A 22,503-nucleotide genomic window follows, 5' to 3' on the forward strand; every position below is an offset into this window, starting at 1 on the left:
AACACCTTTAAATTAAATACACATCGTCTCAAATATTATTCATAGAAAGAGAGAACCCAAGCTTTCAAAATGTATTTCTGATAAATCGACAGACAGAAAAATAGCACCCGGCTCCCGCTCAAGTGATGAAATCCACACGATTTATAAAAAAAAGTAATTAGTGTACATTATGGATAAAATGTCGAATTGATTTATTTTTTCAATACACATAAAAAAAAACTGATGATTGACATTTTTAACAGATAAGCAAGATTTTTTTGTACTGTCGTCCAATAAATTGTTGACAGCAACAGACAAACCTAGTCCGTACCAGCTGTTAGAAAGTGTTTCGCGTTGTGTATTTATTTAATATAATATATTTTTTCTGAAACATGATAACGTCAGAAGCTTTACTTTTTTACACATTTAGCCTAGTAAACAAATGATTGTTTATTTATAAATATTCTGCAACACATGAGGTTATTAGAAATATCTACAGTATCGTATATTAAAACTCACGTAGTCAGTTATGCCATCGTATAAGAATTATTTTGCAATTCGACACACTGACATTTTACTTTAACAGTTAGTTATGATCTCATGGCCATAAGAGTAAATACTGAATCAAAATGTATGGGTCAGTGATCAGGACGTGTTTAAGGTTAGATTAGAGAATCAGTGGCAATGGGTGTTGTGGATATCGGTGGCGATGAAGCAAGGCGGGAGGCGCTGGTGGTGGTGGCGCTGTGCATGGCGTGGTACGCCACCAGCTCGGCCAGCAACGTGGTGGGCAAACTGGTTTTGACGGATTTTCCGTATCCCATGACAGTGACAATGGTGCAGCTCCTGGCGATCGTGATATTTAGTGCGCCAGCATTCTCAATATTCCGCGTCCGCCGACAGACAGAGTTTCCGCGACGATACTACTGGCGCACGCTTGTACCTCTTGCCTTCGCTAAGTTCCTGACTACAATTTGTTCTCAAGTTTCCATTTGGAAAGTCCCCATCTCATATGCACACACAGGTTAGTTTAAATAATATGTTTTATAGGCAAAGTGCACAATTATTTCCTTTTAATTAATGGATTCTGTCTGGAGTAAAGCAAAACAAAAGCAAAGAGCAAATAATCATATTGCAAGAATAAAATATAATTTATAAAACAATTAACATCAATCTATCTATTGATCTATTTAAGAGTTATTAATTAGCTTGTTAGTGTATCAGTTAGTGACTCTTAATGCTAAACCCAAGTTTGTCAGTAAAATATGCCAAAGCCATTAAGCAGTTGTGTGATGAGCTTGTGGTATAGTGTTCTGAGCCTGGGTGTTGTACATTATGAGTATATTTCAAATATAAAATTGAAAAAGAACCACCCACAGTGAAATCTTCACCTCAATGAATGTTTATCAAATATGTAGAGCATTACGATACCAATTATATGTCAAAAAAAAAACAAAATTCTTAAATCTTTCTGGCACATAATCCTAACAGTTGTTTTAATATGTCTTAATGATATTCTTTCTACTAGGTACTGAGAGTCATGAAATCATGTATTACATAGAAAACTTATTGTATTGACACCTTTTTTGAAATCTTCCAAAAGTTTACTTCTACCTGCACCAACAGGAACACACATTTTCAATTGTGCTATAATAGAGGATAGAAACTTTTAATTTGTATCCAAGAATGATTTCATTATAATTGATGATATTCTTTATTTATAATTGACTTCTTCATAAGATTTTTCCGTTTCTTCAACAAAAAGTAGTGCATACTGCTTAGTGACACATTTGTGTGGTGCCAATAGTGAAGGCGACGACCCCGCTGTGGACGGCGGGCCTAGCCTGGCTGCTGTTCGGCGAGCGGCAGCCGCGCGGCGTGCAGCTGGCGCTGGTGGTGATCGCCCTGGGCGTGGGCGTGGCGTCGGCCACGGAGCTGCAGTTCGACGCGCTGGGGCTGGGCGCGGCGCTGGCGGCGGCCGCGCTGCTGAGCCTGCAGCATCTGTACTCCAAGCGCGTCATGCGCGACACGGGCGTGCACCACCTGCGCCTGCTGCAGACGCTGGGCCGCCTGGCGCTGCTGCTGCTGGCGCCCGCGTGGCTGTGGCACGACGGCGGCGCGCTGCTGGCGGGCGCGGCGCCGGGCGCGGGCTGGGCTCGCGGCGGCGCGCTGCTGGCGGCGGACGGCGCGCTGGCGTGGCTGCAGGCCGTGGCGGCCTTCAGCGTGCTGTCGCGCGTGTCGCCGCTGGCCTACGCCGTGGCGTCGGCGGCCAAGCGCGCGGCCGTGGTGGGCGCGTCGCTGCTGCTGCTGCGCAACCCGGCGCCGCCGCTCAACCTGGCGGGCATGGCGCTGGCGGCGCTGGGCGTGTTGGCCTACAACCGCGCCAAGCTGCAGGCGCGCGAGCGCCCGCCGCGCCTGCTGCCCGTCTGACCCGACCGACGTCGCCGACCCGGCCGCACTCTAAGCCCGCCGAACCCACACAGTCCGCTAACGTTTTTCAATCTGTTTATACGAAATCTCACTGTCGGCGTCATTTTAATTCATTGAAAACATAAAAATTTACACAATGAGCGGATATTAAGTACGACTTAACAAATGTGGTTTGTTTTGTACACTATAAAAATAGTTAGCAGGTATCAATTAATAGTAAAACAGCACAAGCCGAGTGCCGTATCTGGTGGGAGCCTAGTTGGGAACGAACCTATCCTGTTTAATATGTTAAAGCTCAGAACATATGATGCATGTTGAGCCACAATACACGTGTCTCTCTTGTCATGGGTATCTTATTTAGTAGAATACTAATACTTACACTGGAAGCCCTCTTCGACTCTCTTGTATGGATAATACAACTGATCTAGATTGGTGCATATGGAACCTGCAAAAACCTATAGTATAAATAAATTAGCAGTATTGTTGCAAAGTTCGGCCTAGCCGGTTTATTTTAATAGTTAATTTTTTTGAAATTCCTACATAAAAATGAATAAATATTTTGTTTTGAATTATTGCTTTTTTCATTAATCCACATGACTGTCGCACTGGACCCTCTCATGATGTCAATATTTATTTTAGTAGTGACATGATTCCTATTTTTTTTAACTTTTTATTTGACAGCCTTTTAATGCGTCCTTGAAGTGCTTCGAAGGAACTTTAAAAGTTTATTTAAGAATCAATTCGCAAAGCGGAAAATTATAAATCTTCGAGCTCGAATATTAATAACTAGCTGTTGCCCGCGACTTTGTCTGCGTGATTCTCAAGATGTGAAAAACTACGAAGTTTAATTAAAAAAAAAATGTTGCTATTTGTTACAGATAAACCGAGGTAATAATTAACTGTGTCGTTCAGTATTTTTTTGCTATGCAAAATTATAGACGAGATCAATGTGAACTACATGCAACTTTGGGTTGAGTGTCACTACGAATGTTTTGATCTTGAAGTAGCATCGCCAACATTACCGAGCTAAAAACATAGGTATATACTCCTATAAATTTTGATAAAAACTGGCCAAATTATATCTAAGTTTAAGCATAATATTTCTACTGGACATGGCTCACCTTTTCATAAGTTTGTTTTTGGTGGGATATTATTATTACTTTATCCAAAGAAAACGAGGACAGATTTAAAGATTTATATTTTCTCTTGCATATGCACTTCACTTTTATGTGGTTACTGATTTACGCATGATGAACGTTTGTGGTTACAGCAAGGAATTTTGTAGTGCCACATGCCGCCGACGACACACTGTTTCAAGGCTTTCTCACGCTTTTATACACTCATTTTCTTGTTTGTGTGTTTGTTTGTTATTCCGGTTGGACTTTAGTAAGTCAATTTTGAGGTGCTTCCCGATAAGCTAGCAGGCTGAAATTTTCAGGGCAGCTTCAAACCCAATGACAATGCAATTTACAAACAAAAAACACATTTAAAAACGTGGGTATTTAGATTTTTCATATCTATTAAGTATGTTTTTACGTTTAAGAGGTTTTGAGTTATAGGAGGGCCAAAAGCGGCACCATAATCAGCCTTGGACCGTCTTCAATTAATTTTATTATGGTTGTGGAAGCGACGAGACACTGCAATACATGGCGTAGAGCGGCATCTTTTTACCACAATACATATTACTTAAGACGTGGCGGTAGGAACCCTGTCATCGGCTGTTGCTACACTGTACTTTGTCGTATTGCAGAATATAGTTTTTACTACTTAGAAAGGACATATAGTAAGCCTTTTTTTAAGGCGAGGGACACCTCATGGTCACCCTCTCCCTCGGGGGAGGATATGGGTAGTGTCAGACTCTTATTGACTAAACCTGAACCGCCGTGCAACGTCATCCGCGTTTTTGTGTCATACACCGACCGCGGGCTTCTATCGGCCAGTAGTGTGAGCCGGTGGGCCATTTCTCGTGTTGTATGGAGGCCGAAGTGGAAAGAGCGTCAGCCACCTCGCCTCATACTACATCCATAGCACTGAATGTGGCCCCCCACCATGGGTCCTATAATCGGACGACCGACACCCCCGTGCCGTCGCTTAGAACCCTAGTTACAGCAACATATATTAAGCCTAACTAAAGTATAGGTCATTTAGAGAACCAAACAAAATACCGTACATAATAAATATATAATTTATTTACATTAAACTATCAATTCATAATCTCACACGTTCCATGCCAGCAAGTATAAAAAGTCTCAGTGTAATAATCCTCACACACGACACAGTCACTCAGCATTCAGTCAGCCGGCGGCGGGAATGTCTACAGCTCGTCGTGGTCCTCGGCCTGCAGCTCGTCGGCGTCGGCGTCGGCCTCGGCCTCGGCGGGCTCGGCGTCGTCGTCGTCGTCGTCGGGCAGCGCGGCGGCGGGCACGCCCAGCGTCTGCTGCAGCATGGCCTCCACGGCCTCGGCGAAGTCCACGGCCTGGCCCTCCTGCAGCATGTAGCCGGAGCGGATGGCGGCCGTGCGGTACAGCGTGTGGGCGGCGCGCAGCGTGTCGGGCTGGTCGGGCTCGTCCTGCACGCGGCGCAGCAGCTCGCGGATGAGCGGGTGGCGCGGGTTGATCTCGAGCATCTTCTTCTGCGTGAGGTGGTGCTTGCGCTGCGCGTCGTCGGCCTTCTGGTGCGCGTTGGACAGCGCGAGGCGCTCCATGTTGCCGGTCCAGCCGAAGGCGGTGGCTGCCAGGGCGGCGGGGGATCGCTGCAGGCGCCTGGACACGGTACAGCGTGTCACCCAGTTCGACAACTTGTTTCCGAGCCACGTCGTCAGCGGCTCGAACTGCTTCTTGTACGCCTCTAATCTTTCCTTTTGTTGTTCATCTGCGTAAAATACACAAGGACTTAAATATGAATATGTAAAGTGCCGTAACTATACCAGTCATTTCACTACAGATGACGCATTTTCTATTAATATCAGTGATTTATTTATTTATTTAGTGATAGGGTGAAATGAGTGCTCACTCTCATCCAGGTCGAAGATTTCTTTAGCGATGTTCTGGAACTTCTTGCCGTCGTATTCGGGCAGCGAGGACAGGCAGTACTCGTCCACGGCCTCAGTAAGGTACAACACCTCGTAGCCGCGCTTCACTAGCCGCTCCGCGAACGGCGACTTCTCCACCTGCACACACGAGGGTGGTCAGTGACTACACACCGACACAGTCACTCACACACACACACACACACACACACACTCTCACGGCGCTTACCTCTGCGCGGCTGGAGCCTGCGATGTAGTAGATGTGGTTCTGGTTGGGCTTCATGCGCTCGACGTAGTCGGCCAGGAACGTCATCTGGTCAGAGCGAGATGAGTGGAAACGCAGCAGCTTAGCGAGGCGGGAGCGGTTGCTGGGGTCTTCGATCACGCCCAACTTGATGCTGGAAATACCTCGCGGTTAGTGTTCGGCACAATAAAAGAATTGCTTAGTAAAATATTATGTTGAATCTATTTGCATATGAACATACTTCGTGGAGTATTCCTTCCAAAAACCATCATACTCAGCATCAGGAATCTTCTTGAGCATATCGAGCACCTTGCGCACCAACTTCTTTTTGATAATTTTGATAAGCTTGTGTTGCTGCAATGTTTCTCGGCTGACGTTCAGTGGTAGGTCGTCGCTATCCACGATACCCTGCGCAGCGCAATGAGACATGTTATTCCGTTCATGTTATTTTATTGCCAGACTTAAGAATCCAACTTATGTCTCGCAAATTTATTTTAAGTTCTTTTTAAGCGACTTTAAAAAAGCAGTTTCTCAGTTGGATTGTTTTTATGTACGTTTGTCTGCGATTGTCTCGTGTTTGGTTGAATTAATTTGGATAAGGTTTTCATTATCTTTAAATAACAAACAATTAAAATTACAGACATAAAATACTTTAAAATTTTAAATAAAAATTGCGTATGGCTCATAATTTGCATAGTCAAAAATATCTGAAAAAAAAAACGAAAAACGTCTCTTAACATGTGTTTTTAAAATCCAGAATTACTACCTGACCTGGATAGTCAGGAAGCGCACTAATGAAAACAACCAGTACCACCAAAGCAAGAAGGACGACATGTCACAAAATCAGCTGACCTTCATTTCTAACTTTTCATTATGATGCTAGAACCTGTACTGATGTTTATTGTTGGGCAGACATCCCAATTATTAAGATAACAAGTGAAATATATTTTAATCCGTTATGCTGTGGAGTCCCCTACATTACACATACCTGTATGAATGCGAGATAGTTTGGCATGAGGTCGTTGAACTCGTCCGTGATGAAGACGCGGCGTACGTAGAGCTTGATGTGGTCGGTCTTGGTTCCGTAGCGGTTGAAGCTGTCGGCGGGCTGCACGCGCGGGACGAACAGCAGCGCGCGGAACGTGACCTCGCCCTCCGCCACGAAGTGGGCCCTGCACAGGCAGCCGCCGGTCAGGCCCGAGAACCCATACAATCCATGCAGTCGCACATCACAATACACGAATACTTACTTGGCCAGAGGTGGCGAGCTGTCCTTGGTTAGACTCTTGTAGAAAGAGGTATACTCGTCGTCTTTCACTTCGTTTGGCTTACGAGTCCAAATAGGTTTGTTGTCGTTCATCAGCTCCCAATCCCACACGGTCTTTTCGGTTTTCTTTGTCTCAGCTTTGTCCTCGGCGTCCTCCACCTTTAAAAATAAGTTACGTTATATTTTACTAGAATAATAATAAATAAAGATTACTAGAGAAAAAGAGGAGTCTCGCAACGAACCTGTGCGTCTTCGTCGGCGTCGGGCGAGTCTTCGGCGGGGCTCTCCTCCTCCACGGTTTCGGTGCGCGAGGCCCACAGGTAGATGGGGAAGTTGATAAACTGCGAATACTTCTGCACTAGGTTGCGGATAGTGTCGGGCTGCAGGTAGTCCGCCGCCTCCTCCTTCACGTGTAGCCTGCGGGCGAGGTCGGGGGTGAGCGTGGGCGCGGGGCACGTGTGTGTGTGTGTGTGTGTGTGTGTGTGTGCGTGCGTGCGTGTGTGTGTGTGTGTGTGTGTGTGCGTGCGTGTGTGTGTGTGCGTGCGTGTGTGTGTGCGGGACACACTTACGTGATGTGCGTTCCGCGGCGCAGCGTGTCGCCGCGCGGGTCCTCGGCCACGCTGAAGGCGTTCGCGTCGGACTCCCACACGTGCTGCTTGTCTGCATTATTTTTGGACACCACCGTCACCTTATCGGCTACCAGGAACGCAGAATAGAAACCCACTCCGAATTGACCAATCATGTCGTTCATCTCTTGAGCGCCACTCTAAAAGACACATCGTTTCACCAGTCAATATTGAGAACGTGTAAACAAGAAGTAATTTCTTAGTAGGCTGCTCGGCGCACCTTCTCCGCGTCCTGCATCTTGGAGAGGAACTCGGCGGTGCCGGACTTGGCGATGGTCCCGAGGTTGTTGACCAGCTCGTGGCGGGACATGCCGATGCCGGAGTCGATGATGTGCAGAAGGCGCTTTTCGGGCTCGGCCTTGATGCGGATGCTGAGGTCGGCGTTAGCGTTGAGCACGTCGCGGTCAGTGAGTGACAGCAAGCGGATCTTGTCCAGCGCGTCCGAACCGTTGGAGATCAGCTCTCGCAAGAATATCTGAATAAAAAGTGGTCAAAGATTAGGTTCCGGGAAGACGAGGCAAACTCCGCGATTCTCACGCACGGCTTGGAATACTAGTCACCTCTTTGTTCCTGTACAGAGAGTTGATGATTAGCTTCATCATGCGATTCACTTCAGTTTGGAAAGTGTAGTTTTGTGCGCGCTCCTTGATTTCGCGCATTTGCGCAACGCTTAATTCGTCCGGCGATATCGCCTCTTCTTCTCGAAGCACTGCCTCTGCATCTGCAGACAAAATTAACTTTAACAAAATGTTTCATTTTTAAACTTGCGCAACCAAATATGTTACCTTTCAAATTTATGACCTTACAAACCGTTGCTAACGTCGATGTTTGTTTTTTCATTTTTTTTTTGTTATGGAGGAAACTGATGTAAAGCACATCAGTTTCCTCTATAACAAAAAAAAACAATTTGTAAAAAAAATCAGCTTTCTAGCCATGCAGGTTTTTGAGATATAGCCTGGTGACAGACGCACAGATAGACAGCGGACTTTAGGTACGGAACCACTCAGGAATTTAAAGCTGGCAAGAAGACGAATGAAAATTTACGGTACCATGGAAATGAATCACATATTATATTAGGTGCTTAGCAACTATCTATACAAGTATACACATCGATTCAACGAGCGATAGTCGGGTAAGTCGGGTTCACTAGGATTCTACGCTGCAATGGCAGAGGACAGCGACAGACAAGCGGGCGCGGGGTCGGCGGGCGACGACGGCGGCGGCGGCGCGGCCGGCGAGGCGCCCCCGCCCGGCCGCGCCCTGCATGCGCGCTCCTTTAAGCTCCGCTTTGCGGCGCAGCGTGAGCAGGGCCGATCCTATGTGTCTCTGGTCAAACCGCTCGGCCTACGTAAGTTGCTGCTACTATAGGGCTTCGGAATTATTGGATTATATTAACAATTCTTGTACGTCTACTATTTGTAGCGGCCACAGTGACTGGCAAGTTCTACACCCAGGAGCGAGCCAGTTCCGTCGACGAGGAAGGCACGAGACGAGCGCTGCAGCGCATCGAAGACATGTTTCGGCGAGGACCGCGCGAGCTGCACGCCGAGCCCGTCATCAGCTCACAAGTGTAAATATGACATGTTTATGTTAGTCTCGCGAGCCTGCTAGCAGTACGAGTACAGCGCCCCCCCCCCTCCCGCAGGTACGGCTGGTGGGCGGCGGCGGGCGGCGCGGCCGAGCGCAGCGACCGCCGGCTGCAACACCACATCCGCGACTCCGCCTGGCTTAAAGCACGGCTCTGCGTGTTGGCAGCCGACGAAAAACTCAAACAACAATAATCACACTGTTTTTCTCACTGACTGACTACAATGGCCTTTTGTCAAAACAATGTCTTAGGTTACTTGAATTCATGAATTTCTGATAGAAGCAGCATTCAAAGACAAAATACAAAGCCACAGTGTAAATTAAATAATGGTATTAGCATGTTCTGTTTTTATACTTTTTATACTGTTATGTGTACTTAAATTATGAAATAAATAAAATGCTTCTTAAGCAACATGTTTGGAATCATGATAACTGTAGAAAATTAATCAGATAAGTCTAATAACTTCAGGTTTGAATTTAATTTAAAAAAACCCAATTTTGTTTTGTCCTTAAATCTTCAATGAATATTAATCTCCCGAGATAAGATAAACTAAAATCTATCAATATTCGTTAATATGATATGGACACTATATTAAGTAGGTTTTTAGGATACCTATATGGTCATTATGTAACTTGGAAGACTGGCCTTCTGGAAACATTCATTTATAGATGATGATGTTTTTTTATTAGATAGCTAGGTGTAGCTAAAGCTCCAATCAATCTTTTTAATGTTGAAAGGGTAACAAGAATAGGTTACAGCTCAATTATTATTAGTCAAGTAAATAGCTATTTCATCAAATTTATGATTTATGTTATATATTCATGAATAAAAAAACATGTTTTCAGTATTAACAGAATATTTTAGCAGAACAGAACCATTTTTAACAGAAAGCAGTGACTACTCAACTACATTATGTAGAATAACCATAACAATATTTTAATGTGATGCTTTTATGTTTATTTATCCAATATAAACAATATTTTGTCATATTTCCATCTAATCAACCTCACAAAGTTTTAATTATTTCCATCTTAATCAGTACTACTTCAGCATAAAAATGTCTTATTGGACAATGGAAAAAAAAAATACCTATATTATTTACTAAGAAATACTTGAAGTTTTGTGCACTACCTCATTTCACAGTCAAATTGGATTGTGTTTAAGAGGTAGAAATAGTCACAGAGACCTTAGTTGATTATAATGGTAGACAGATGGCTAATCTGTTAGAACATCAATAAAAGCTAGTTATTGCTTGTCGTGTTGTTTCAGGCCATGTGTATGGTATTGAATATCATGTCAGCTACAACTAACCAGTCCGCGAGCCTTCACGCGACGCGCCCAGGTCCGCGTCCACCGTCACCTCCTCCGCGGTGCCGACGCCGACGCCCTCCTCTTGTGCATGCGACCATCCTGAAAACAAAATCACATTAACCACATAAGTATATTTATATCACAAAAAGGAAGCCATTTGACAAACAATGTGACAGAAATTTCTAGTCGGTTTGCGTACCTAAATGTACGGTGTTCTTCGGTAGTATGAATATTTCAAACATTTAATTTATTGTTAACGGCGTTAACATAGGATACAAGAATAATGTATGTCATCGTACAAAGATGCAGCATTTCTATGTAATAAAAATTATTAATAATTTGTGCCGACGCGCGGTGTAGAAAACTCACCTGAAAGTAACAGGACGCCCACGGCAAGCAAAATAAAATACTTCATTGTGGGATTCCTATTCCTAAAACGTATTTATTGGCGTCTATCTTCTGTATGAGTCTCACTTAGGATAATACATTAAACTAACACGAATCAGCACTCCACGTTTACTATGCCGACTACAACTTCAAACTTGAAATTGCTGTCGAGTCAATGAAACCTTTGACAGTTCCGCTCACTGTCGCTGCCTCTTATTGGTGCGATTAATGAAACTGGCAACTTGGACCAATTATAGTGACACACGCCATTTTTTCGGCAAATAGTAGATAACGAAATACAAATGTCTCAATTTGATTGGTCTTTCTAGTTGGGCCATTTAATAACAAAACGTCATTCGTAAAAAGTAATTTGTCGTGTTGAACCTCTACTCTACTTTTTTTTTAGTGATGATCATGATGTTGACTTCAATTTGGCCCTTAGCCTAGAGTTATGCAGAATCGTCATCGAGAAGGCGCAATTTCTACAGATGCGCTATTTTTTATTCAGGTGATATAAACTAAAACAGTCGTATACATGCAATTATCTTTGAATGAAAGACAATAAAATTGCATGCAGCAGAGATCAGAATGTTAAGAGGAATGTGTGGTGTTACGAGAGCGGATAGAGTAAGAAATGAGTATATAAGGGGAAGTTTGAAAGTGGCACCGGTTACAGAGATACTACGTGGTAACCGGCTGTCATGGTATGACATGCGGGGCATGTTATGCGGAGAAATGAAAATCATGTGGGGAGGAAGGCGTTAAGCATGGATGTGGATGGATATAGGGGAAGAGGACGACCAAAGAAACGATGGATGGATTGTGTGAAAGACGATATGGCTGTAAAGATTGTTTCTTGTGAGATGACGGCCGATAGGAAGGCATGGAAGAAGATTGGGATAAGGGCAGGGGAATGATGATGATAAACTATATTAACCTAAAATTCGTTATTATTTTATGGACGCAAAAAATTATTATGTTTTGCGGCATTAAGTCCGCCTTAAGGTGTAGTGTCATGAGTCGCTCGTCGCTCGTTTACAGCGACAAATCTGATCTCGTAACCCCATTTTAAATTTCCCGCAACTCGAAAAGTTGCTGCTTCATGCAGTCGCTGATTGCTCATTTGCAGCGGTAAATCTGGTCAGGATGCGACTTTGTGTTGCTGATTTTCTTACCTCATTCGTGGCAGTAATACAAATGAAAGAAACAGGATTTTACAAAAGATAACGATATAATGGTGGTTCGATGCCATTATTTACGAGAATAATGTAAAGACCGTTGTAGCACCACCTTTTTACGTATTTGTCTCGCAGGTCACTCTTGACCGTTTTTCTTTTAATTTCTTTATTCTATACTGTATTCATTATCTATGATCTTTTACCAGCGACAAAGCTCAACATTTTGAGCTTTACCGCTATAATATATCACGTGAGTACGTGACCAGATTTGTCGCTGCAAACAAGCGACGAGCGGCTCATGTGGCTACACCTTCATGTACCACAATTGTACATGAAACTTTAAAAGTTGAACAAGGGCTCCTGCTTATTTAATAAGAAGTATCTTCCAGCAAACCCAGTACAAAAAAAAGTGTTAGCATTTTCACTAATGAATTTTGAATTCATATTCACATTATATATTATATGTTTAATTTAAAATTACATGTCCATATATTTTATACTAATATGCTAATATTCTAAATGCGCATGAAGGCGGTGGGCTTCAAAGTTTTTATGAAACTATTTTTTGAATGGACTGCGGTTTTGAAATAAATAATTAAATAGATAAAATCGGAATCGGTTCATTTAACAAAAGACACACATTCGTTGGCGTTTTTTGGCAATGTAGTTTTTGTCAAGAGTAACAAGAAAAGTTTACTTTCGAAGCTTCCAAAATTTTCAAATTTTGTTACCTTGGCCTTCGGCCATCTTATGTGATACTGTGTCTTTTCTTAAGCAACGTGACAGTTGACAGAAGAGGATAGAATTTGTAAATTGGAAAATAAACACATTACCTAATGACATGATGACAGTATTTATTAACGTTTTTGACGTTTCTGTCTGTACTGTACTCTGTATATGCTTGAATTTACCAAAGGCATTATATACTCTACTTATGTCTTTGGAATTTACTGAATAGGTTACTGACCAAGGACATTTTACTGACTGACAAGTCTGACAACAGTGACAACTGACAATTTGTGACAAATGACAACAAGTGAAATCTTCATTATTATCTGTTAGGTGTTTTAAATTTTGAAAGTCATTGGCATTGGATAATTTCGTTACAATTACCGACAAAGAATAAAATATTGAAACCATGTTCATTTGGTGTTAATAAGAACTGATTTTATGTTAAACTATTTTTACCAGTACCTATTAAAATGGAGCCCGGTTCTTCTCCAAGAGTCATAAGTTCTCGAAAACGCGTAACATATAAACCCAGCACATGGAGCGTGCATCAATTTGAAATATGGTGTGGCGAGTTTGTCTGCCGTGCAGTATCTCTGCGATTGGAAGGTGCCGTGTTACTGTGGTTAGGCGGTGGAGGTGCAGCAAAACTCGACGAGATCGCCCTGGGAATGCCGCCCTTGCAGGAGGGCAATAGCGGGCGTTCGGGGCTGGCCACCACGCTGCTAGGGTCGGACGGTACGGCGTCAGCTATGGCTCGCCGGCTGTCGATGTCTCTGGCTCGCCCTGTTTATGTCTGCAGTGGCATAGTGTTCGACCGTTTCACGATGCCACTAGTAGAACGCGGACTTATTGCCGAAATTAAAAGTAGGCCAGAATGTTTCTAATAATTTTAGTTTTAGGACTGCATAATAACACAGCTGTTTAAGTTAAGAAATTAACCACCTATAAGTAGTGATTGCTGCTCGTACTGTAGCGCTCATAACATACTAAAAGTTGTGTACAACATACCAAATAGAATTTACCAGTCTCATTTTAGCAGGTGCAATGTGCAAAACTGATGACACACGAGTGTGTAAAATTAAAATCTAACAATTAATAGTTTCTGAGTTAAATTATTTGACCATAGAGAGGTTATTTTTTTGTTCATTCTAATAATTGTGCAATGAAATATTAATGGTTTCATTCAATTGTGGTGAACAGTATAGAGTGTGTTCAAATACACATTTCATACATGTCAGATGAATTAAGGTGTTGTTGTGTAGCATAAAGTGAATAAGTATTTGTGATTATTGATTTAAAACCTAAAAAAGAGAATGTCCCGCTTCAATATAATTAATTTTTAAGAAATTTCTCTACATACAGTACTATTTTTTATTACAGCTATGCTAAATTAAATATTTTGATGTCAATATGAATACTGAGATTTATTGAATGTATTTAGCATGTCTGGCGTGGCATCTAATTACTTTCACAGATCAGACATGGATTATCATACACAGTATTTACTTAAAATAGGACTTAATTAAATATATTATGTGCATGTGTTGTTTCATTTTTATAACACTTTTATTAGTTCCACCTGTATGTCTGTCTGTAACAGACTCCTTTGGACTTGATTTTTACCAACTTCGAATAGTTAGATTTCATTCAAACTTTGTAGACTCATTACAACAATACAATAATTTGTAACTGAAAAGTGGATATATAATATAAAAAAGGCAGTGATAAATACATAAAAAAGTAAATAAAAAATGTGGGGAGTGCCTCATGATAACACTCCATGGTGCATGGGGCATGTGTGCACTGTGGGTAGGATAAGGAGTAGAATGTACAAGTAATAAGTGGAAACCGTTTGTATTTTGTCTGGTCGAGGGATTTTATTGCTAACTGCTTATGTAATTAATTACCACTGTTTAGGCTCTTAGATATATAGTCGTTTTAGGTTTGGACCAGGAGGTTCTGGTACTAACTACATAGTTATGAGATTCTTGACAAGTCTAAGCCTAGTCGATTTTTGAATACAAGTCCGCACGGATAGTCGACTGGTTGAGTGAGTTCACCACGCCAAACCCACTGAGCGCGTCGTGTTGCGGGTTCGATCCCCGCGCAGGACAAGCATTTGTTTGGTCCACGAATGCTCGTTCTGAGTCTGGGTGTCTTTGTGCATGTGAGTTGTATGTTTGTAAACCCCCCGCGACACGCGGATTAAATTCCTTACTGCGGGAGGATTGCATCTGTAAACTTGAATTTAGGAGGAGTATTTTTGGTTACTTTCTTCTAGAGTAAAACCCCCACTCTAGAAGAAAGTTACCAAATATGGAATATTATCCCTAAAATGGAATACCGCCGTTTTTCGGAAACGAATACTCCTAATTGCAAAAGACTGTGATCTTCTGTTTCTTTATATTATTATACTCGCGTACAGGTTGCGATTTGTTAGCCAGGCGACTGTTGTGAAAAATTTAATACATTTCGATTATCGTATTTTTATTTTGATAACGATTAGGTAACACTGTGTTTATCTATAAAAAAAACCCCTTGGAAAAAAGGCGTTGTTTTAGAAATTCTTAAAAAAAATATAAGTGGCTATTTTAATTAACCTTTATGCTCTACAAATTATTTTTTGATTCGGCGATCATCAATCGATGCACACTTAGCATACACATGCCTCTTGGGCAAATTTTTCCTCAGGGTTGAGCGAAGCCACGTTAACCCGTCGTAATGCACTGTACAGGTCGTCATGGCTGGGCAAGAAAAATAGCGAGCGCAGTTTTTACGCTGGGATAAAATTAAATTTCCGAAATCTTGATCTGATCCGCCACTTCCAGCTCATCATCGTCGGCCTAGCCTTTTCCCAACTATCTTGGGATCTGCTTCCAGTCCGACTGGATTCAGCTAAGTGTTTACAAGCAGCGACTGCCTATCTGACTTCCTCAACCCAGTCACCTGGGCACAACACGATACTTGACGATACCCCTTGGTTAGACTGGTAGTCAGACTATCAAGCTTCTGGCTACCTGTAACGACTGTTAAAGATGTAGGAATAACAGTCGGGACCCACAATTTAACGTGCCTTCCGAAACACGGAGGAACTCGTTATGACAAAGATTGTCACCTCTCTACGGACCAAGCGCGTCAAGCGTAGCTTAACCTGTGATTGATTCACTTATGCAGTTATAGCTTAGCCACGAGGTCCTCAATGCAATAATTTCCGGTATTTTTTCTTCCCACAAATTTTACCACATTTCAGCCTTGTTCGGCAAAGCATCATTTAATTTATTAAACCTTCATAAAGCTTCTGTTTTTTGTCGCTAGTCATTTGCAATGCAACTTATTACATGTTATCAAAGAATATTAAGTACGGAGTGGAATAATAAGTTACTCTCCGAGAATTAATTTTCTAATGACATAGGTACCTACTTAATCAGCGGGTCTAGGTAGGGAATAATCAGTTATCGTTTGGAAAGCTAGGCAAGTTCTATCGGGATATGGACGGTGTATCTAATTTTTTTGTGTATTTTTTTATGGATAATTGTTTTTTGTAGTCTTATTAGGGAAACTTATGTCTGAGCCATTGTGGGGCAAGCTCCCCAGCTTGCTTCAGGGTGGCTCCGCCCATGACAGTAGGTACTTACCGAGTGGTACGTAGTCAGACGTAGGTTCGTGTAATTAGACACTTATAACTTCTACTTTGATGTATTTTTTGTTATTTTTAAAGATAGAATAGAGTATTCTTTATTGCACACCACATAAACATAGGATTGCATACAAGTAAATAGTTACACGGTGCCAAAATGGGGGGTCTTATCGCTAAAAGCTATCTTTTACAGACAACCTTTGGATGGATTAGATTCTGAAGGAAGAACATTTGTTCTTTAAGATCTCTTTTACCTTGGGACGTTCCATCCCTACTAATATTATAAATACGAAAGTAACTCTGTCTGTTACGCTTTCACGTCTAAACCACTGAACCGATTTTAACGAATTTGGTACAGAGATAGAGTTGACCTTGAGAAAGAACAAAGGATAGTTTTTATCCCGGACTTTTGAAGAGTTCTCTTGGAAAAGCGATATAACCGACCACGAGGCGGGCGAAGCCACGGGCGAAAAGCTAGTTGATTATTACCAAACCATTGAAAGGTCAATGAAGGATGACTGGTGATCGATACTGATGCCAAAAATGCAATCAGGATTATTTTTTGTCTGCTTGTTTGTCTGTACGTGCACGCATTGATCACCTACTGAACGGATTTTATTTCATCTTGGTAAGATTGTAGTCCATACTCCTGAGCAGCCCCCAACTCTTTTATGTACAATGCCGACGAATTAATGAAAATTGGCCCAAAATTTCAATTTTCGTATTACTTCTACACGATAATAGTTGAAAATTTAGTAAGGGACGGTAGTTACACTCAAAATCAAAAATCAAAATGTTTAAGAGAATAGGAATAATTTCAAATTTAATCTAATTGCTATTGATTAATCGACCATTGTAAATAAGATCGGGGTCCTGGTTCTAGTTTACATGACATAACGCTAAGATACAGGAGCTGAGCAATGAAGCAAGTCTAATGAAAATGCGATTTCCGACTCTTATTCCTGCATACATTGATTATACATAGAAAGTATGTCTTACAAAGATAAAAAATATGATTGTGGTTAATTTATAGATACCTACTATCTACTAACATTATCAATGTGATTGTCATTTTGTTTATTACAGTTTCACGCGAAAGCAACTGAACCGGTCATCATGAAACTTTGTTACTTTGTACACATTATTCGAGGTATGTAACATACAACGATACTTTAGATTAACAAAAAAATATTGTCAAAAAATCTCAATGTTTAACTTTTTCGAAGCCATCTAGCGGTTCAGTAAGTCCTTATCCTAAGTACCTACTGTAATACCGTTGCATTGTATTACCAACAGTAATAGAGTAGAGCAGGTAGCAGTCATCTCATGAGCTCCGCTAATACCAAGAGAGTATCAGTAGTACAAGAAGAGGTGATACCAGGCGATCAGATACTAGTGGTACCTACACGAGGGTGTTACCAGGAGAGCAGTAGTTAAAGTGGGAGTTGAAATCAAAAATAAAGAAGATAAATATTGCAGTGCCAAAGGAGCAGGTAGAAGTATATGAAGTGGTGTCGATCTTGCAGAAGGCAATAATCGTGAGGAAAAGGAAAAGGGCTTTGTGGGTTGTACGAGTACTGGCAACAATTTGTGAGAAAGAGCCCCTAACCTACGTTCTTCTCCTGGTACTGAGCTTCCTCGAGGTGATGGGGGGGAGGGTCCATTCTACATTTATCGTGGCAGCCCCACGGAAACACGAAATACCGCGTGCTGCAAACTGAAGCCCATGCGGACGGAGTTTCTATCCACTCACTTCAGTCAGAATAGGTAGGTACTTTTAACACACACAAGGCATACAAAAATACTGCAATTTATTTTTATTTTCATTTACCTATATTAACTACTTGCTGTTGCCCGCGACTTCGTCAGGAGGCGGTGAGAAGATCTTACCGTTTTCACAGCGCACGCAATGGAAGCCCTCGAGGATAAAAAAATCCCCGTTTTTTCCACATTTTCCATTGTATCTTCGCTCCTGTTAGTCGCAGCGTGAGGTTTAAACATAGCCTTCCTTGATAAATTGTCTATTGCACACAAAAAGATTTTTTCAATTCGAACCATTAATTCCTGAGATTAACGTAAACAAACATACAAACTCTTCAGCTTTATATATTAGTATAGATTTGTATTCTAAATGACACATAGGCTCGTTTGGATTAAGTGCCGCAGGGGACCGTCAGCGGTCAGGCTTGCATCCAGACGGCCCCCTGCGGCACTGGATCCAAACTATTCCAAACCAACCATACGCTACCACTAATTATGATTAGGTACCTACTCTACCTCAATCATCAAAGATGATGAAGGAAAACCGGCATTTGAATGTGGTGATACACGCTTATTCCTTCTCTATACACTCTATATCTAAGTAGGTAGGTTGTTTTGCCATATCAAGATTGGGATTGATCGTAGAGGGGTGAAAATTTAGGGTTGCACGTAGTTTCGTATGCGCTATAAACAAAAAAACAAAAAGTTTGGTCAACTTAAAAAAAAAGCAATTTTTGGTGCCACCCTTAACAATTATAATAATAATTATTAATAATTATTATTATTAGGTAATAATTGATGTTGTCTGATTCTCAGACCGACCCTACCGAATATCTACGCACATGAAATTTCACGAGAATCGGTCGAGTCGTTTCGGAGGAGTTCAATTTCGTACACCGTGACACGAGAAATTAAATATTAGGCTAGAGTCTGTAACTCTTATATAACTGTTATTATTCGAACCAGAACAAATACAAACCGAACTCATACCTACTACTCAACTATGTTGCTCTAGTCTACCTAGAACTGAGTAATTACTTGTACGGCTAGTATGCTTGTACTTGTATTACGGCCTTATATATGTAGCTCCTTAATATGTGGGTTTGTGCGAGTTCCTGTGCCTTAAAGTCGGTCTTCCCTCAAAAGTTATTTTAAGTAAGTTTATTTAATTTTGGTGGTTAAATATTGTTGTCGAGTCAGGCCATGTGAAGCAAGTTGCAAGTGGCAGCGGGCGAGCGTCTGCAGCGGCTGTGGGCGGGGGCGCGGCCGGGGCGGGCCGGGGCGGGCCCGGGGGCGCGGCCGCGCGGGCGGGGCGCGGGCGGGGCGCGAGGCGCGGGCCGGGCGCCGCCGCCGCAGTGCTGCGCGCCGCGTCGACCCGCACGTACCGCGCGAGCCGAGCGCGCCGCGAGTGACTGTGCAGTGCCGCACACACCCAGCGAGTTGTGCCCACGACAGTGATTACAGTGGACCACAGTGTCGGTGCCCCCGTAGTGCCCCGTACCCCGCATACCAGGCTGCTGCGGCCTGCTCCGCTGCACACCTTGCGATTTATAATTGGATTGCAACTTGATTAGAAGAAAACTCCTCAGTTCCTAATCTGCGCACAAGCATTAGGACATAGGTAGGCTTATCTCATCATTAAGTGACTTACTTATTGTGATCAACATTTTCATAAGTGAAGGCAAATTACTGAGAGTTAAATTGACCTCAAGCGTAGAGCAATTAGGTAGTTAGGCTCGTTGTCAGTGACATACAGGCTGCCGTTAGTCGGCAGCTGGTGCCAGGGATCTGGTGTATGAGCTACCCGGGCTCGGCGGAGGCCGGCAACCTTTAAATATTGTCACATGGCCTTCATCAGTTGTAGCGAATATCATTATCAGTAGCCGCGGATGATCAGGATAGGTAGTGACATCTGCATCAGTTTTATCTGTGATGACTTTTTAATCTAATAGTCAGTCACCAACAACTGATCTAGTGTGGTTTTTGAGTTCGGAAAACTAACCAACCTTCACAAATACACAAAACAACGGATATTTCGATTTCATGACTAGAAAAACTGTTTGCCTATAGAATTCTCGTATACTAGTCACCTACTTGCTTGTAGAATCTTATCAAATCCAGCCAACAGTCTATTAAATTATTTATTAATTAGTATGTAAATAAGTAAGTTTATATAATTCACAGTACGTATGTATAATTAGGATAGTATGTATGACTTATTTACAACTCAACCTACCTCTTCATATCTCTCCCTTTGGTTTACTGGTAGAGAGTGCCTCAGGCATAAGTCCGCTATTGTACAACATTTCAATGTACTTATAAAAGTGTAAATAAATAAATAGATTAATTAAAATTAGATCTGATTTAAACCTGGCTAATATATCGATTGTCGTAGGAGTCGTAAAAGAAAATTATCGGAAAACGTAAGCATCAGCTTTACAGAATACGCAACCCTGTTCGGTAACACTTGTATGTGAACTCTACCAACAGCTGAGATTATGTAGGTACTCCTGGTTACGCAAAAATATTACAATGTCTGAAAAGTGTCACTGCTGTCAATGCGAGAACAAAAGTATCTGTATTCGGTGCTGCTAGCTGCTAAACTAGTGATGGACGATATGTAACCGGAACTATTGAATACAAGAGAAACTATCTGTAAACGCAAACATACGGCCAGAAACTACGTTATTGTCGGCGAAATATCAGACAAAAAGCTTGTCAAAAATGCATAATAGCCTTAATAATGTAATATAGTAAACTATTCATTATTTTTAAAGTCGTGACCGCCGATAAATCTATATCTATACTTCTATACTAATATATAAAGCTGAAGAGTTAGTTTGTTTGTTTGTTTGAACGCGCTAATCTCAGGTACTACTGGTCCAAATTGAAAAAATATTTTTGTAGTGGTTTCTTAGGTTTACGCGAATGTTAGACATTGAAATGAAACTACTTTTACGGATTTTATCGCGGTTTAATTTTAGATTTTAGTTCCCGACGTTTCGAAACCTTTGCAGGTATCATGGTCACGGGCAGACTCCGTGCCTCAGAAAATTAAACCGCGATAAAATCCGTAAAAGTAGTTTCATTTCAAATATTTTTGTGTCGAATAGACCATTCATCGAGGAAGGCTTTAGGCTATAAACCATCACGCTGCGACTAATAGGAGCGAAGATACAAAGGAAAATGTGAAAAAAATAGGGCAGGTATAAATCATAATTTATAATTATCTTCTACCCACGGGGACGAAGTCGCGGGCAACAGCTAGTTAATTATAAAATATTTGCCTCCGGAATCGAATCCGAAGCATCCGATTTGTCTGCCATGGCCCATGATGTCTAGTTCCAGATACAATACAATCATCCTAATGAATCCTAACGAAGCAGAGCGGTTCTTGCGGATGCATAGGCACAATATTACTGAATAGGACGAGGTACATTATCAAGCTCCCGATGAGCCTCATGTTAGCAGCAGCTGCGACCCGCCTTATTGTGTACATTACTTGTAGAGGAAATACGTTGTCATAATGGATTTACGTATATTACGTGTTAGCTGACGACCATACCAGTGAATACTCTATAAATTAGAATACTTGTTACTACTTAAATGCCTGCTGTTGATCTCGTTAAAATAATACGTCGACTAGTTTTAAGTAGAGTTCTGTGATGGCAGCCCGGACTGCGGTCTCTACTGTATTCATTATACCAGGGCCCCGATTCTGCTATTTTACAATGACCGATGAATGAATGGCAATTGGATTAAATTTGAAATTATTCCTATTCTCTTAAGCATTTTGTCAATACAATAATTGGAAGTTAATTGAATTGTCCTTGAAGTATACCGTCTTGCAATGAATTTCCAATTATTGCGTAGAAAATTTTTTCAGAGAATACGAAAACTGTCATTTTAAGCGAAATTTCATTCATCGGCCGTTGTAAATAGCAAAATTGGGGCCTAGAGGTCTTGGGTTCGATTCCCACCCTGTGTGATGAACGGTTTAATTTGTTCTGTGTATGGGTTGTAATTTATCTATGACATGTATGTACCTACCCATATTCGGACATTTAAGTATTTGTTAGGTACAAATAGCTCACGGCACATAGACAATTGTTTACTCAGCTAAACTGATGTCGCATTGTTTGTAGTCCTTCAAAATAAATACTTTAGTTTCATACTAAAATTGGTTGTAAGGGTAAACCACTTTTCTATTATTGTTATTATGTAAATGTAAATGTGCTAGAATGCCGAACTGTGAACTTATTAGGTGCTTTAGTTTGCCGTAAAACAATCGGTGACTGATGATGCTCCACAAGACTATATTCAGGACGCTATCGA

General features: G+C 41.8%; 4 protein-coding genes across 4 annotated transcripts; 3 read left to right on the forward strand and 1 right to left on the reverse strand.

The window, feature by feature from the left end:
* LOC113506489 (solute carrier family 35 member E1 homolog) lies at positions 1–2,979 on the forward strand. The gene is made up of 2 exons (XM_026889329.1): positions 1–1,003; positions 1,787–2,979. The coding sequence occupies exons 1-2, from the start codon at positions 664–666 to the stop codon at positions 2,407–2,409; spliced, it is 963 nt and encodes a 320-aa protein (XP_026745130.1). The 5' UTR covers positions 1–663; the 3' UTR covers positions 2,410–2,979.
* Positions 2,980–4,576: 1,597 nt separating this feature from the next.
* Positions 4,577–11,023, reverse strand: LOC113506484 (endoplasmin). The gene is made up of 12 exons (XM_026889324.1): positions 10,843–11,023; positions 10,474–10,572; positions 8,135–8,295; positions 7,795–8,049; positions 7,518–7,714; positions 7,191–7,365; positions 6,932–7,107; positions 6,670–6,853; positions 5,923–6,089; positions 5,667–5,835; positions 5,422–5,578; positions 4,577–5,280 (listed from the first exon to the last, which is right to left on the reverse strand). The coding sequence occupies exons 1-12, from the start codon at positions 10,886–10,888 to the stop codon at positions 4,724–4,726; spliced, it is 2,343 nt and encodes a 780-aa protein (XP_026745125.1). The 5' UTR covers positions 10,889–11,023; the 3' UTR covers positions 4,577–4,723.
* LOC113506487 lies at positions 8,303–10,467 on the forward strand. The gene is made up of 3 exons (XM_026889325.1): positions 8,303–8,922; positions 8,997–9,144; positions 9,220–10,467. Exons 1-3 carry the CDS (start codon positions 8,739–8,741, stop codon positions 9,353–9,355), a joined length of 468 nt encoding a protein of 155 aa, XP_026745126.1. The 5' UTR covers positions 8,303–8,738; the 3' UTR covers positions 9,356–10,467.
* Positions 11,024–13,240: 2,217 nt separating the features above from the next.
* Positions 13,241–13,654, forward strand: LOC113506490. The gene has a single exon (XM_026889330.1). The coding sequence runs from the start codon at positions 13,241–13,243 to the stop codon at positions 13,652–13,654; it is 414 nt and encodes a 137-aa protein (XP_026745131.1).
* The last annotated feature ends 8,849 nt before the right edge of the window (positions 13,655–22,503 follow it).

Source organism: Trichoplusia ni, assembly GCF_003590095.1.
Source record: "Trichoplusia ni isolate ovarian cell line Hi5 chromosome 17 unlocalized genomic scaffold, tn1 tig00003877_group16, whole genome shotgun sequence".
Taxonomy (NCBI): domain Eukaryota; kingdom Metazoa; phylum Arthropoda; class Insecta; order Lepidoptera; family Noctuidae; genus Trichoplusia; species Trichoplusia ni.